Below are 17,618 nucleotides of genomic sequence, written 5' to 3'. Positions count from 1 at the left end.
AATGGTGCCAGAGGTTATCCTCTTCTGAGGAAGAACAGGAGAGCAGTTAGCACAAAATGGCATTTTATTTAAAGTGGCTTGAGCAAATCACTGCAAATCTAACTGCTGATGCTGTATGTTTGATGTATGCTTAAACTAGGGATGGACACATGCCAGTATGAGCCAGTATTCATACACTGGCCAGTATTCATCCACTGGCCAGGTACTACTGTCCAACTTACAGAATACAAAAAGCAATACAAGGATCCCAGGGATAGCAACTGGAAAAACACTCTCCTCAGCCCACTAGTCTCACACAGCATTGGCAAAAGGCAACAGAGTCTGAGCTGCAATGGGACAAAAGTCTTGAGGCAGCTACAGGATCCAAATGCAACCCAGGATGGCTGCAGCAGCCACATCCTCTCAGACAGCAAGGACATCCAAGCAGTTCAGGCCTAATGGAGTACAGGAGGGTTCAGGAGGTATCTCAGCCACCAACTGGCTTGATTGGGGATAATCATCAAAACAAGGTATAGGCATACATGGTACCAGAATGCCACCTAGCAGAACAGCAGCAGCAATGGATAGGGAGAAAGTCTCCTACTTGTAACAGCAATACCATCAAAGGATGGGATGTTGACCATACTTATGAGCCACCAAAAGGTTGGTGATAAGGAGTGGTAACTTTCAGACAGGTGCTGAGTGCCTGGACCAGACATCAGGAGGCTGCTCTGGGCGCTTGGGGCTGGCCGCTGCTGGGCCACAGCATGCACATAGTCAATACTCTTGACAAAGAGACAGATCAACTGCTGAAACCCATGAGCAGTTGTTTGTACTCATCAGATGGTAACGCACATCCTCAAAACAGGCTACAAAGATGATATCTTAGGAGCCTTGCCTTAAAGTGCCATCAGGATGTGGAGCTCCAGGGCACAGAGCAGCTCCCAAACTGATGCAAATATAGACCTATGGAAAAGGTGTGGCTGGGATCCTCAGACACGAGGAGTCCTTAGCCCAGCTTTCTTTTTTTTCCTCATGGAGACAGGGAAATGTAGACCTTTCTAGTAGCATCTAGGCACTATAAATTAAGTACTGTACAAATACAGAATGAAAAGACTGCTCCTAACTTAAAAAACAAACAGAAAACATATGTAGACCGTTAGGAGGTATGTGGGAATGCCAAAGGATTTTTTGAAGTCTTTTTATAAAACATTGTGTAGATTAAAGCTTTAGCCAAAGCTAGGCCAAAAAAAGATGCCAAGGGAAGAAGAATGAAAGGAAACTAATGTAGGTGCAAGGTGGCAAAAGGAATTAACTTTTCACCTGCACAGCTTCAGCTTACCACAGAACACCATTACACTGTTTTTTGTGTGACCGTGGGTTATAAGTAGTAGGCTAAAGGTTGAGCCTACCTACAAACAAGGTGACAGTTTAGATATACCCGTCTACTGTGTTTTTAATGATGCAGCTGTACATTAGTTTTCATCTCATCATTAGTTATCTAACTATTATTACTGATAATAAAAGATGGGCTCTATCCTGGAGCAGCGCTCTTCTGGCACTGAATGTGAGTTCAGGTTGAGTTCCCACCTGCAGAGGTAACAAAACCCTTGCTACCTCACATTTTAACATCTGAAGCTTGGGCAAGATTTGTGTCTCCCAGCCACCTATTAGCATTTCATAACATCTTCTAACTATTTCATTATTAAGGCTTTTCTCATTCTGTTAGGTTTCTGAAATTATACGATACTTACTTTCATGCAGTGTTTGCATTAACTTACTATGACTACTTTGGTTTATTAGATTTCATAATTCATATGTTCAGTAAGGCTCTTTGCTAGACACAGTTTTTTGAATGCTCTTGTTCCTCAGTTCATGTTGAGGGATTAACAGTGCGTTGGAGTTTCTTTATGGGATATTTCCCTCGACCCCGTTTTTATGTAGTGAACAGTGGTCACAGCTTAAAGGAGTTATATGCATCTGGAAATTCTAATCCTCTCTAGATGACAGAAAGGAAAAGAAGTCTGAAGCTGTAATTTCCTCTGGTTTCAGTTCTCTCCCTCCCCTACATGCCAGCAGCCATTTCAGAGCAGAGAAAGCCTCCTTTATTCTAACTTTCACTGCATTATTTACTTACTCACGGTCTGCTGAGTAAGTAATTATTGCTGAAATTAACTTAATTACTTAGTAAGTAATTAAATGCTTTTGATGCCAAGGAAGAAATTTTCCTTCATTAAGAAGCAACTTTGTGGCAATAAACTTTTTACCTTTGTCCAGTTATTTTATAAATAATGAGAAAAAAAAGGCCCAAAATCACTCCTGGTACTTACATGAAATACCCATTTACTTTTGATTTTGATATCACAGTCTGTCCAGTACTTCTACTGAGCAGTGGGTCTGCCTGCACCCTGCCCTTCCAGTTCTGACAAAGACTATAAATAAATGAACCATTAAGTGATAATTTTGTAAAGCGAACAAAACACAGGAGAGTACAGGTGAAAATTAAAATGTGCAATGTTTTGTAATACATTTATAGAGGCTGTGGTTTTACTAATATTCACTCTTATTTACATTAAAGAGATTAAAGATTAAACTTATGTGTGTATGCACTCTTACAAAAGAGAAAAGTAAACCAATTCTGCGATTTTACACACACTGCTGTTGCTAGCCTCGGGCCAGGCCCTTCACGTGACCACAGGTATTTTCAACAGCAGTGGCTCTCTACAGGGCAGTTAAATGCAGTCCTCTTAAAAAATCCTTAAAATCAAATTAAAATTACAAAGGAAAAATGCACATTACAGGTTTATTTTCTCAGATATCTTAAGCTACCTATACCATGTCTGCAAATAAAGCCACTCTGGTAGCTACAGTATTTAGCGTAACTTGGATCAGCGCTGAGCCTGGTTTCAGAGTGAAACCGTTGGTGCCCCTCATGATGAGAAGGCAGTTAATTAAACATAGAGGATGCTGGCATCTAGCTACCTGCCATCCACACAGCACAGTACGTATGTGGTAATAATGCAAAAGCAATCAGCAACCAGGAATCCACTGCTTTGCAAGCTCAACAATAATTTGCTTAAATAATTAATAACTAGTTTGAGTAATAAGGCCTGGTCATCCCAAGCACAGCTGTCTGAAGAAGACTCCCTGCAAGAGCAGAACCTCCCACGCTGTGTTGCAAGGAGGGGGAAAGGGAAATCAGATGCTTCTGTAGCAGCACCAGCATTTGGGGGGCATCAGAAAGAGGCTTCCCTGGGGTAGCTTCAGCTTTGTGGGGAGATCTTTGTCTCACGCTCCTGTCGCTCAGGGCTGCCCACCCGGGAAGCAGCCTGCGGTGCTTCCCGTGCCACATCTCGTGCAGCCGGGCTCCAAGAGACGGGGAGCAGCAAGCCCTGGTAGAGAGCTGGGCAAAATTCAGTATTTTCCCAGATTTCCATCTCCAAGTCGTAGTGCAGCAATCATGCACAGTCTTTTCTTGGCCAGATACTAAATGCTTTAAGGAAAAGTAAATGTCCTTTCAACTGTTTTTAGATGTCTAGCCCCCAGCAATATATGAATATAGTAACCTTTTGTGACAGTTTATTCCTAAAACAGCTTGGAAAATTATTTCAACAGATAGTACTTTATCCCTTCATACTTATCAATGCATTACTTACTTATCTCATTATTTTACAAGGCTTACTTAAGATGATGGTGACAAACAAGCTTCCAGGAACTGTGCACAGCAAGGAGAACAGAGGCAAAGCAAGGCAAATTAAATGTAAAAATAAATAGGAAAATTAACTTGTGGCTAGCAAAGACTGAAAAACTTTACCTACAATTTAGTAGGGTTTAAATTAATTTTGACCAATTTAGGAATATCATTCTGCTACACAAGTAGTTGTCATATTGCATGAATTACACTTGTTTTACGTTTCATTCAAAATAGCATTACTTTCAGTCATTGCTATGTGTTTACTTTTTTAGTACATGATGATAATGAATTATATGTGTAGTATTCATGAACAGTGACTGAGACTTTTCAAAGCAACGTAAGTAATCATTGCCACTCCTCCAAAACGGAAGACATTTTATTTTAACGGGAAGTGTGACAAAATCTCCCCTGCTTGTAAAAATAAAATAAAATAAAGTGGTTTATTCAGAAGAGAAGGCTTTACACAGAGGCAAAGGGGAAAGCGGAATGGCTGCAGAGGTGCCCCCACTCCACTCCCCCTGAAGTGAGGAGAAGGGATGTCATCATCCACTTTAATCAGAACAGAAATACATTGTCTAATTAATAAAAACACACAGCCCTCAAAAAGATCACTCCCCCTAATCCTTATCCATTCTTTAATTTTAAGATTTGAGATTATTTTCAAAAACCTGCCAGTAGTCTAAGAAAACCAAGAGCCTTTTAACTGAACACAGGTGAAAATTGGAGCTGGGAGATGCCGCCCAGTTGCAGATCACTGGCTTTAGTCTTATACCAACTAGTTCAAAAATGAATTTCCTTCTCCTGTGAATTCTGCCTACAGAGTTTGTGCTGTCTGTTTGTGTTAATGGGAACATTACCGGGTCACAAGCACACAAGCAGCAAACCAAATGCTATTAGCTATTTATCCTGTTACAAGAATTATGTTTAAATACCTCAATGCTATTCCTAATCCGTATTTAATAACACGGCAAGATGCCAGCTGAACATTCTACATGGAGACAAAAATCTTACATCCTTTTTAAATTCTTACGGGGAATTACTTCAACAAAAGAGCATTATATTCTCGAACACATTATAGGTCTGGGAAAAACAGATTAACTGGTATTTCAATGACACATCCTGTTTTACACTTCACCATATGAGACTTAACCTGCAACACACAGCTGTGCTGTTTCAATCTAAATGCAAAAACTATATACATATACATCTGTGATTTGTGTGGTAAATGAGAAATACCTAAATAAATAAGCTATTTTATGCAGCTTCAGGGAGTAGGTCGCTGAAGGCTTGAGAAAATAATTTGCCAATGGTATTCCTACTTCTGCTGTTTAAATCCAGAGGTGAAAGTGAAAAATGAAAAGAGTGTGTGGGGTTTTTTTCCCTCCAACAAGTACGTGATGCTTTGGTCTACATACAAAATAATTCAAATGACCAGGTAAAATATTACATAAAAAAACCTGTCAGCTCCAGTGGGAACTGGCAAAGACATGTCCTGAAAGAGCAGTTAAAAACTGGACACAAGTACCAGCAAAAACCCAATAGCTTGACAGAGGTGGGGGCTAAACTCTATTCCTTCCCTTCCTGGTGTAAATTCAAATTCAAGGCTATTCTTCATCCTGCCCTCCTCACCATGTCACTTCCATTCACAGATCTTTGGAAACTATGAGAAACACAGTATTCCTAATTAAAATACAGTTTTTACATAAAGATATAGTGCATGAATCATACTGCAAAACAGTCAGCTATAACACTGATATGCCTCAAAACAAGGACTGTTCCTGTGGTCCTGGTCACTGCGGTGCTCCTGGCAGAAAGGAGGCTGACGCTTAGCTGAGGGGTTGGTAGCATGTTCATTTCTGCAGGCAGCATAGGCCTCCCAATGTTTAAGTCTTTAAGGTATATTTGGATCCTGTTTCGAGTTTCATCTGCCACCATTATGGAAAGAAACTTGATTTTTTACAAAACGTTCAGGTTCTGTAACAGCTTTTAAAAATAATTTCAAAAATTACTACCAGGTAAATGTCAATGACTCTCCAAGACACAAATGAGAATTCTTCTGAAATCTGAGTAAATGTTTAACTTCTTTGCAACTACCCTATTTGAATAACTTGGAAAAGAGCAGGCATTTGTGACTCCTGTAAGCTGTAGCTTACTTTGTTCTGTAGCAATTATATTTCTAGTCTCTTTAGAATATTCATATATGTGCTAAAATTTCAGCATATGAAGAGGAAAAAAACAAGAAGGGAAATACCACCTTTGCACCTCTGACTGTCTGTGAGGCTTCCCGATAACCATCGCCCTGCTCATGGCACACCCCACAGCCGGCCAGCACACCAGTCCCCAGCTCCCCAAAGGAAAGAGGCTGCAATGGGCACCCTCCTCCAAGCAAAAGCCTCCAACAGTGGTGTTAGTGCCTGGCTGTACAAGCTGCCACTGTTTGCTTTGAGAAGCTAAATACTTTTTTAAAGGAATTAAAACACCTTCCTTTAGTGCTGACAAGGGGGGTATTATTGAAAGCAACTGGAACCAAGTCGCTCAACTTGTTCAGACTTTTATCAGTAAATAATCAGACACTGCAAATGGAAATGCATACAGGTCTTTATCACAGCGTGATATTTTACTATCTGAGCAAGAAAATAATCATGTAACCTTCACGTGGCATTTACTTATGCTCCTTGGGCAGAGTCCGACAAACATGCAATTTCTTACTTTTTAAAAGAAGCAGTAAGACCTTGTTAGGGGAAACACAGAGAATATCGTCAGTGATGGCACAGAGGTAAGTCTCCATGCTTCACTTCCCCTTCCATAAAATATGTATAATATTTCCTTTCACTACTTTACTCCCTTTACTACCTCTGAAAAGGAGGGGTCTGTCTCTTGCTAAAAAGTATAAAACTGCCGCCAATGCAAAGTGACTTCACCAGATAAGCATCCTAAAAAAGTGTGGTCATATTAATAATTTCCATTATCACTTCTGCTTCACAATATTGAAACTAACTTCTAAAAAAGAGCCATAAATATAATTTTGCATGGATCTATACGAGACTGTAAGACAGGCTGAAACACAGAGTCCCTGGGATGGCTAACCCTGACTGGCACCCATCAAGGTGCAGGGCCCAAAAAGGCAGAAATGTTTGTGGAAGCAGAGCAATCACAAGGTTGCCTAATCCTCTTCGGGCGAACAGGGCAGCAAACTGCTGGAGAGAACTGATTTCAAATGGAAGAAGATATAGAAGAAAAAGTTGATTTAGTATTAAAGATATTTAATAAATAGAATTAGACTTTTTTAATCAATGAAAAAATGGTTTATTTTTATTGTTAGGGATGCCAATAAAACCCAAATCCAGATTCTCAAGACAACTGGGCATGATTTGTTACACCCATGCTGGGAAGGGGACATGATACCTTTTCATATTTTTAATGCCTACCACATTCTGGTTTCTCAAAGCATGTGGGTAACACATCTCTTATTCCACAAACAATCTCAAAATCCATGGGAACCAGAGGCTACTGAATACCATTTAAAATTTACATAACTGCTACGATAAGAAATAACAGCAGATAAGCCATATATTGCTTAACCATAAGGTTGCTGGACATTCCTGTTTCCCTGCATTTTATCTTTCTGATGCTGTCTGACTTTGCAGATAATTATTATATGTTGATGGTGTCAAAGAGAGAGCAGGGAATAACTCTGTAACTCTGTGTCTATGGCACTGCCTTGGGAGAGGGATGCACACTAATCTTTCACTTACGCTCCAGGTAACATCACAACCTCAGTCACCTGCATCCCACATCAGTGTCCTACGTACAGGGCTAACAATGTAGTTACTGCTGCCTCCTCCGTTTTGGCAACTGTGCCTAAACCCTTTGTGAATGAATCTAGACCTAACATCGACAGGTAATATTTCTTAAAAAAAAGCTCTTAGTTTTTGTTTAATGAAGACCATTAGCAAAATTTCCTCTGAATTTATTAATAATTTGAGTACAGGTCTATTTTTCAACTAATTGGCAAAATTCCTTTCCTCCCCTTGCCCAGAAAATTATTCACCACACTCTAATATTTTATATTTGTGAATGCCATGAGTCCTGTAGACTGGTTTGTTATTCATCTGTATACAAACATCAGTCAAGCCTCAAATGAAACAGACAGCCAGCATGAAAATTCCCAGGCACAGCTGCATGGCAATCACCTCACACAGCAATCACCAATGTTTCCGAAGAAGGCTGCAGCTCTCCAACAGGATTTATGAAATAAAGGTTCACTTCAGACAACCGGAGACTGAAGGCAGAAAGCAGACATGGAAAACTTCCATCCTCGCCCTGATCTGTAACAATCACAGGTAAGATCAGCCTTTTAATGAAGACAAAACTCAAGGAGCAGAGGCAGTATGGTTGAATTTTGGGCAGCAGGCTGATCTCATCAGGAGTTTCTGCTGGTTTCAGCCAGTAAGAAATACAGACCGTGCCCTAGGACTGAATCAGGAAAGTGTCCCCTGTTTAGCAAAGGGCTTAAATAGCATGTGACGTTAAGCTTGTGCTTAAAGTAAAACACATGGTGAGGTGCTTTACTGAAGCAGCGAGCTGAGAGTAAATAAAAATAGGAAAAGGTCTAGGAACGTATCTTTGAAGACATTTACTTTATTTCAAAACTTTTTTTGCCTAAAACAAGCCTTCAAACCGCAGAAGATCTGCAGTCACACTGAGAATACGTAGATGCTTAAGACTTATACAAGCCCAATGTGCACATGCAGTTTTACGGCTTTCAAAGCATGGACAAAAAGATGACTCCAAGAAGTACGACAAAAAAACCCAAAATTAGATGCAACTTCGTATTTTTGATCACTTATGCCTATCTGTTGATTTGTGTGTTTCTGGAACAGGACTTGGCCTGTCAGAACTGACACTGGCATAAACCAGCAGAGCACACTACTGCTCCATTAAGCATCCTCCAGAAGCAAAGCAGCAAAACTAATTTTGGTGTAGTTTTCAAAATTATTCTTTACTCAGCAGCTCCAAGGAACCTTGTTTCTTTTTAGCAGTCTAAGCTCTAAAAAGGTGACAACCTGAATGGCCAGAAAGAAAAGTATTGAGAGGTAAAAATGAAAAAGGCTGCACATTCAAAAAATGTGCATAGCTCTCTCAGAAAAAGATTGGTATTATTGCCTTTCAAAGCAAAGTCTCCCAAGCACAGTTTTATTGAAGACTGTTGGAAGAGTACTCAGCCCCCAGAAGAACTGCTGCAGGTGCACCCGGCACGCACAATAACCTGAAGAGTTATGAAAGGAATTTGTAATGCCAGTCCTCTTAAGCTGCATTAGGGAACCTGAAATTGCCATATTCCAGCTGAAAAAAAGTAGCTGAGAAAGGGCAAATACCCATGGGAAGGGAGCCAGCTTCCTGCTTTGTACAACAGTCTTGGGAACAGAACTGCAAAATGGTTTTGAACAAACACACCTCTGCTGATTTGGTACTTTTTGTACAGCTGTATGTAGTCAGAGCCAAAAACACCATACAAACAGCTAATTAACCAGCAGCCAGAAAAGCGGGACTATGCTGGTTTTGCTGGGCTGCCCCACCAAGGCTCAGTCCTGACCAGCTTCGGTTTGATTCTGGTTTCAGCAGATCTAGCCTACGCAGTGCTCGTGCTCTGCTCCACAGGAGGGGGGTTTCTTTTTTCCTTGTTCTGGTGTAACTTTCATAGCTACTCAGTTATAAAAGCAGACAGGTCTCATAACCAACTGTAAAACAGAATATCCAAAAGAATGGTGGAGGGAAACAACATATAAAAAAATGACAGGATTTTAGTGGCAGCAATGTGGCACCTGAGAAAAGGTCCTGCTTTCTAAAGAAGGTACACAAAATGGAGCTTGAGAGGAATAAAAACAGAGTGAGAAAGGAGCAGTCGTGTTCCTCAGGGAAAATGCAGCATGGTTTTGATAGAAAGTGAAATGCAGCAGCGCTGGTTGCGATGGGGTGAAAGAGAAGCTATCCATTTCCTACTATTGCCCAAACCATACCAAATGCTCCCCTGCTCATTTCACGGCAGTTTGCCCTTCTGTAGCATCACACAAATGCAATGTGCTCACCTTTGGCGAGCTCTGGGTAGTTGCCTTTCCTTGGGTAAATAAACAGCAAATAAACTTCCCCCCAAACTTCTTTTAATCCATAAATATGAAGCTAGTGTAACTCCGCACATACAAATCTTTACTTTCATTCTCCTGAGGTCATCTAAATACTGGGCTCCTATGGTGAATCACAGAATCATAGAATAGTTTGGGTTGGAAGGGACCTTAAAGATCATCTAGTTCCAAAGCCCCTGCAGACTGATTGCACCAATGAGCAAGAATCAAGATCTTAAGCACAAATACCTACTCAGTGATTATACTGTAAATGTTTACATTAAGCATCAGGTACAGCACAGAGGTCACTGAATGGGAATACAGGCTGGGAGGTTTTTCCAGGGATCTGAGCTCCTGCTGCCCCATGGACTTCTTATCTACAGCACTCAAAGCCTAGAAGTTCAACTTATACTTCAAATGTAAGTTATACATAAACTACAGATCCATCACATCACAGAAAAGGAGATTCTTTTTTATGCTCTAGTATGAATCACCCATTACCACTTAAATTGGATACATTAATCTGTGGTGTTTGGAGACACAGATGCTAGCATGCATTATTCCTATGTCTCTACTCACAGCAAGGCTTTTACTTTCTTATTTATTAGCATTTTTGATAATTTAGCACATCTCTAAGGATCTCAAGTCAGTCAAGCAGATCTCAGGAATGGCGCAAGGAAATTCTGTTTCAGTAAAGTAACCTTGGTCCCTGGTAGGAATTAAATAACTCTCTGAATGAAAGTAAATGACTGATTTAGAGAACAAGAATGTCACAAAACTTAATAAAGCCTATTACTTTTCATTGGATAAAATCTATTACCTTAGGTTCATGGTCAGCTTTTACTACACACCATTTAACCCAGAAGCTAACCAAGAAATGTTCTGGAAGATAAGCAATGTCAGAGAAGGCCTTGTCCTCAAGCTGGGTTGTTTGGCTGACTGTTTGTGTTCAGCACTTACAGATAAATCACTATCCCTAGAAATCTTTGGAATGATGAAATCTGCAGTTGTGATTCTGGTGTTCAAATCTTCTACCTTTAAGAAAATTTAAAATTCATTGATAGGTAACCTTGGAGGTTTTGGGGTTCGGGGTTTTTTTAATTTAGAAATAAACTCTTAAGTCCTACATAAATGTTTAAATTGCTCAAAATTAGCTGACTAATTTTAGTGAGAGTTCCACTGTATTGAAATGGTAATATTAAAATTTATGACATTTACAGAAGTTTTCTGACAAACAAAGGGCTTTGCCACCGAAGGGAAAAAAAACCCAACATACATAACACCATTGACCTTAGAAGACCACAAGGTGTCCTACCCAAGGTGCCAGATACGCTTAGGTGAATTACCAAAGAGCGATTGGAAAGTATATCTGGATAACCTTTGCAAACATTTGACTTTGAAAAAACAGAAACATAAAGTATTACTATCTAAAGGAAATACACGGTACACGTTGTCTCATGGGAAAATTGAAATCAAATAAGCACCTAGTGAAACCCTCAAAGCAATTCTGATACGGTCTTGTGCCTATAGCCAAGGAGTGTTATGTAGTTCAGCTTCATTAAGGGCACAGATGCCCAAACACTGCTGTCTGCTGTCTTTAGAGATGCCCTACTGTATCCTGTCTGGCATTGAGCTGCTGGTCAAGAGGACATTATCTCCATAGATGCTGCTAACCCTGCTAAATACCTCAGATAGCATGAGATCTCAAAGTTGAACCCTGGGTGTCTGAGTTCAAACTAAATAGCACTGCATAGCAACTCAGATCAACTTAAACGTACAATTGCTGGTACCCATGCTTGTCGAGCTAGCAGGAATTTTACCACCCACCTCACTGTGGGAGGCATGAGGTGACACGATACGCACAATATTCAAATACATACATGCAAAACTAAATGAACCAATGCAAAGCAGCAGGAAGCAGAAAAAATAAACAAACAAAAACCATCCCAAACCCTCTAAAAACAACAAGCCTGGTCAGCAACAGTAAAAACAAGAAATACTGCTCATATGCTTACATCCAAAAAGTTTCTTTGTGATAGTGATGCTTCTGTTCCCTAGCAGGGAAACTGTGAGAAACATTCTATCACTACTACTGTATGATTTTCCTGTGAGTCTTCTCCTATTATGGGACTTATTTTTAACATTTCTCTGTATTTGTATAGTGCTATCAAATCACAGCACGGACCTCCTATCTCTAGCACTGAGCATTCAGGCACAGACAACAGGCAGACAATCCCCACCTTGACCATTTACAAATAAGCCAAAAATCAATAGGCAGGTGAAATGAATAGGCATGACAAAGAAATTAGGAACAGGACAGACAATAATCTCAGTATTGTAAACAGCCTAATCACTTCACTGTTTCTAGTGTTACAGAAGGGTAGTTTTAAATCGAGGTTTGAAGGTCAGGGAGCTAACGGATAATATACCCACAAGGAAGCCCCCAGGTGCATGGGAGGAAGCACACAAGGTGCTTGCTGAGAAATGCAGCAGAACGGTGAAAGAGGTCAGCGACGCTTGCAAAGTAGAGGTGGGTGTCAACATCTCAAAAGCACAGAAGAGCTAATAGGCAGGCATAGAGCAGTGATATAATAGAGCATAAGAGGGGTGGTCACATGCATTAGAGACATGCGTGTGAAGGGAAGTGTTTCAGGCTGGAAACAAACGTTTGCATTCAGTTTGGATCATTTTCTCACTTCCTTAACCCTTGAGTTTTAGCAATTGCTGAGGAAGGAACACCATGTCTGTGGACCACGTGCTGTGGTCATAAACATTCAATAATCCCCAAATGCCAGAGTTCACACTGTCCCACATTGGAATCCTTTTTCCCATCAAAATGCATCAGCACAGTATTATGTATGCGCTCTTAAAACCTACTTTAAGCCACCAGAGAACTTTCAGTGTCCCTCTGTTTATAGCCCCTTTCCTGCTGCCAAAAGAAGGGTAGAAAGATAGCAAGTATGTCTCAAGGTGACAGCAAGAGCAGCATGAACATGAACTCTCCTGACAGCTTCTCACTTCGCAGCATGGCTGCCCTGGCACATTTTGGTGAGTGGGGAGATGTTGAGCTCTACAGTAGGCGTTTTTTTCTTCCATTAAACTGGAGAAACTCATGCCAATCTCTAACAAAAAACCTAATCCAATCTCAACTAAACCAAACTCAAAAAAATCTAGCTCCAGATGAAGTAAAATATTCAAGCTTTGTTATACTTCTCCACTGAAATCATTAGAAAAGCAGCTGTATTATTTTCTAGGCATTCTTAAGTTACTAATGTTACATCAATCATAAAAATGCTCCTTCTTCTGTCTTTATTAATTCACAAATATTTTCAAAAACCATGCTTAATCCTAATATTTGGGGACTACAGAGTCTCAACATATGCTCTTATTATAGACTGCTCTCCAATTTCAGCCACATTGTTCTTCCATAAAGCGTGCACCCAAGTGCAATAATGCACATGTGGCCATTATGACTTTAGTCTCTGCCACTCTCCAGCATTCCCTGATGGATATAAGAGCATAAAACAAGAATAAAAGAAGTTACAAAAGTGTCCCTGTGAAGGGAGCTGTTGATCTGTGAGCCAGAAAATCCATAAAGCACTTCTACCAGGCTCAACAGTAATAGCTCCTGCTGTTTGACATAAAATCAGATTTTGGCTCCAGTGTTACCATCCAGCTACTGTACACCAACGTGATGTGCAGAGCTGACTTTGGACCACAGAATCCATCCCAGCCTGCATGCTAAAGAATTGCTTAAACTGAAGAATGGCTGGGGAACATTCACCAACATCAGCCGCTATTATCACTCATCTTTCCAGTATGGCATCATCCAGCACATCCGACACTACTACATGTAAGCCTCAGAGCATTCCTCAGCCTTTTTCAAGTAACAACACTTCAACGGAGACTCAAACTTGAAAAAAAGGAGTGTGCACTGAGGTGGGATAAATCAAGGCATAAACATTGTTTCAGCTCTAACCCCCCTCACGCAGAAAGCTGGCAATGAGTTTTTCTTTCAGGGATAATTCTGGATGCTACAGAAGCAGCCTGAGCCAGCTCAAGAGGTACAGTATTTGCATGGGAGCTATGGCTTGTAGTGGAGAAGGTCCCAAACACCTTCTGCTTCCCTACTTTTAGTTCCTTAGTTTTACATCTACTCTGAGAAAAATATCCCACTCTGCTTCGCACTTTATTTAGTCCAGAGAGGTCAGAGAAATGGGAAGAAAAACACCTTAGTATGGTTTCTACACACAAAAATTTAACATCTGATATTTTGTCTGTGTGGATGGATGCTGTTTCCATGCCAAGTCCCACTGATTTTGGTGGGATACTAGGCACAGGCTAGAAAGCAGCTCTAAAGCTCTATACTACAAAATACCATAAAGTAGTTTTAAGAGCATTACAATTTTTTGTCCATTTCCCTCTAACCTTAATGTTCCCTCCCCAAACAAACTGTACAATTACAAGGGATGCTACACTGCTGGGCAGTTTACTGGCTCTCTGAATCTAGCCTTGCCAAACTTTGGGGCAATTACCTAAATATCAACCACAGTTCATACTGGAAAATTCCAGTATCACATTTTAAATTATTTTTGTGATGTGTACCATTCTTACTGCACTCTGAAGATCTTAAAATCCCTTGAGAACTCCTTATAGCACAAGTCACAGTGAGTGATTCCAAACAGATGCTGCTGGGTCCATTCCCACTCCTGCCCTAGGTCCCAGCCCCATGGGGTGGAGGGCACAGGCAGAGCCCCTGGAAACCGAGATGCCCATGTACCCTTCCCATTTAAACCCAGAGAAACCTCAGGTAACCCAGCACTGGGCCCATCAAGGGAAACTATGGGAGAGACCACCTTGCAGGTCAGATCTATGCTTTCTGGGTTGAGCAGTACCACCAGCTCCCAGGGCCAAGGGGACGGGCAGCCCTGTCCTGTCCTGCCTGCCGTCTGCCACAGGAATGAGGAGCCAGAGGCAAGTTTATTTGGGGTGTTAATCACCAAATCATCTTAGTCAGGCTGGACTTCGGCCCGCCAGATTTAAATGCCACTCATCACAGGAGCTGCCCGGGGCTCCTGAAGGAGGGGAGGGTCGCGAACCCAGGTTTCCCCAGCACCCCCTCACACCCTACCTTGACGAAGAGGGAGATGTCGTATTCCTGCTTCTCCTCATCCTCCTCTTCCTCCTCCAGGGCGGCCGGCGAGCCCGTCTCGTCCTCCTCGTTGTCCGCCCGGCCCCGCACACCGTTCAGGTTCCGACCTGCCGCGGCCCACTCGCTGCCCTCGGGGCCCGGGGACCCGCCGCGCTGTCCCGCCGCCGCCGCGCCGCCGTTGCCTGCCCTCGGGACCGCGCTCCCCGCTCCTGCCACTGCCGGGGCAGCGGCTCCCGGCTCCGCCCCCGGAGACTCCCCACCGTCCTCGCCGGCGGGGACACCCGGCGACAGCCCTCCGCTGTCGGCCTCCCCTCCGGCCGGCAATGCCACCTCCGCTTCCCCGCCGCTCTCGGGAGACACCTCGCTCCCCGACGGGGCCGCCGCCTCCTCGGGGGCTGGCCCCGCCGGGGCTGCCTCCAGAACCGCATCCTCGGGGGCTGGCCCCGCCGGGGCTGCCTCCAGAACCGCATCCTCGGGGGCTGGCCCCGCCGGGGCTGATGCCGCAGGCTCCTCGAGATCTGTCCCCTCTGGGACTGCCTGCCCCAGGGCCTCTTCGGGGTCTGTTCCCGGCGGAGCTGTCGCCTCCAGCTCTTCCAGGTCTGTCCCTGACGGGGTTTCCTCCCTCACCATCTCCTCTGGATCTGTCCCCGCCGTCTCTTCAGGTTCTGTACCCGCCGGGGCTGTCGCCGCAGCCTCCTCGGGGTCTGTCCCAGACGGGGCTTCCTCCCTCACCGCCTCCTCGGGGTCTGTCCCTGCCGCTTCTCCGGGGTCTGTCCCAGACGAGACTTCCTCCCTCACCACCTCTTCGGGGTCTGTCCCTGCCGCTTCTCCGGAGTCTGTCCCAGACGGGGCTTCCTCCCTCACCATCTCCTCTGGATCTGTCCCCGCCGTCTCTTCGGGTTCTGTACCCGCCGGGGCTGTCACCGCAGCCTCCTCGGGGTCTGTCCCAGAAGGGGCTTCCTCCCTCACCACCTCCTCGGGGTCTGTCCCTGCCGCTTCTCCGGGGTCTGTCCCAGACGGGGCTTCCTCCCTCACCGCCTCCTCGGGGTCTGTCCCCGCCGGGGCTGTCGCCGCGGCTTCCTCGAGGTCTGGCCCCGCCACTTCTCCGGGGTCTGTCCCCGACGGGGCCTCCTCCCTCACCGTCTCCTCGGGATCTGTCCCCGACGGGTCTGTCTCTGCGGGGTCTGTCCCCGCCGCCACTTCGGAGTCTGTCCCAGACGGGGCTGTCGCCGCAGCGTCCTCGGGGTCTGTCCCAGACGGTGCTTCCTCCCTCACCACCACCTCAGAGTCCGCTATCGCTGCAGCCTCCGCGGGGTCTGTCCCCGACGGGGCTTCCTCCCTCACCGCCTCCTCGGAGTCAGTCCCCACCACCTCTCCGGGGTCTGTCCCTGACAGGGCTTCCTCCCTCACCGCCTCCTCGGGGTCTGTCCCCGCCGCCTCCTCGGGGTCTGTCCCAGACGGGGCTTTCTCCCTCACCGCCTCCTCGGGGTCTGTCCCCACCGGGGCTGTCCCCGCCGGGGCCGCCTCCACCTCTTTGGACTCCGTCCCCGTCGGGTCCACGGCCGCGTCCTCGGGCTCTGTCCCCGGCGGGGCTGCCTCCTCGGGCTCCGTCCCCGTTGGGGCCACCGCCGTGTCCTCGGGTTCTTCCCTCTCCGGCGCGGAGCCCTCGGGCGCTTCTATCCCCGCGGCCGCCACCGGCTCCCCTCCTGGCAGACCCTCGCCCCCCGGGCCGCCCCCGTCGGGCTCTGGCTGCTCAGACCCCGCCGGAGCCTGCTGCCCCGCGCCCGGCCCGCCCAGGGTCTCCGCCGCCTCCTCGGGGGAGCCGCTCCCCGTCCCGCCGGTGCCCTCGGGGGGCACCGCCGCCGCGGCCGCCTCCTGCCCAACCGCCGCCTCCCCGTTCAGCCGTGGCGCCTCGTCGGCGGGGGACCCGTCCGGGGACTCCGCCGCCCCCTCGGGGGACACCCCGGGCTGCGGCTCCCCCGCCGCCGCCGCTTCCTCATCGCCTCCTTCCCGCGGGACGTGGCTCCCCTCCGGCGGCGGGGCGCCAGGCCGCCCCGGGTTCTCCGCCATGTCGGCCTCCCCCGGGGCCGCTGCCCAAGAGCGCGGCGGGCGGGCGCGTCCGGCCGCCGGGACCAGCGGGGACCAGCGGAGCCGCCGCCGCCGGGGATCAGCGCCGGGCACCGACGGCGGGGGGGTGGGGGGGGTGGTGGTGAACGGACGGCGGCGCCTGCGCACGGCCGCCCCCGTGTGTGCCTCTGTGTGTGTCTGTGTGTGTGTGTCTGTGTGTCTGTCTCTGTGTGTGTCTGTGTGTGTGTGTGTGTGTGTGTCTGTGTGTGTGTCTGTGTGTGTGTGTCTGTGTGTGTCTGTGTGTGTGTGTCTGTGTGTGTGTCTGTGTGTGTGTGTGTCTGTGTGTGTGTGTCTGTGTGTGTCTGTGTGTGTGTGTGTCTGTGTGTGTGTGTGTCTGTGTGTGTCTGTGTGTGTCTCTCTGTGTGTGTGTCTGTGTGTGTGTGTGTCTGTGTGTGTGTGTCTGTGTGTGTCTCTGTGTGTGTGTGTGTCTGTGTGTGTGTGTCTGTGTGTGTCTGTGTGTGTGTGTGTCTGTGTGTGTCTCTGTGTCTGTGTGTGTGTGTCTGTGTGTGTGTGTGTCTGTGTGTGTGTGTGTGCGTGGGGGCGG

At 45.6% G+C, this 17,618-nt stretch overlaps 1 protein-coding gene across 4 annotated transcripts in view; it reads right to left on the bottom strand.

Moving 5' to 3' along the window:
- CLIC6 (chloride intracellular channel 6) overlaps positions 1 to 17,324 on the bottom strand; it is a 34,542-nt gene extending 17,218 nt beyond the window's left edge. The window contains exons 1-3 of one of the 4 annotated variants that reach the window (XM_074858290.1): positions 16,226 to 17,322; positions 15,920 to 15,985; positions 14,927 to 15,640 (exon numbers count right to left, since the gene is read on the bottom strand). In XM_074858290.1, coding sequence (XP_074714391.1) covers positions 14,927 to 15,640; positions 15,920 to 15,985; positions 16,226 to 17,017 — 1,572 coding nt within the window. In that variant the 5' untranslated portion in view covers positions 17,018 to 17,322. Of the gene's footprint in view, positions 1 to 14,926 lie in introns of all 4 variants that reach the window. The other 3 variants (XM_074858288.1, XM_074858289.1, XM_074858287.1) reach the window with 3 other exon arrangements.
- Between the last annotated feature and the right edge of the window lie 294 nt (positions 17,325 to 17,618).

Source organism: Strix uralensis, chromosome 2 (assembly GCF_047716275.1).
Source record: "Strix uralensis isolate ZFMK-TIS-50842 chromosome 2, bStrUra1, whole genome shotgun sequence".
NCBI classification, from domain to species: domain Eukaryota; kingdom Metazoa; phylum Chordata; class Aves; order Strigiformes; family Strigidae; genus Strix; species Strix uralensis.
Note: the sequence above shows the minus strand (reverse complement) of the source record. Positions and strands in the feature narration are given on the sequence as shown.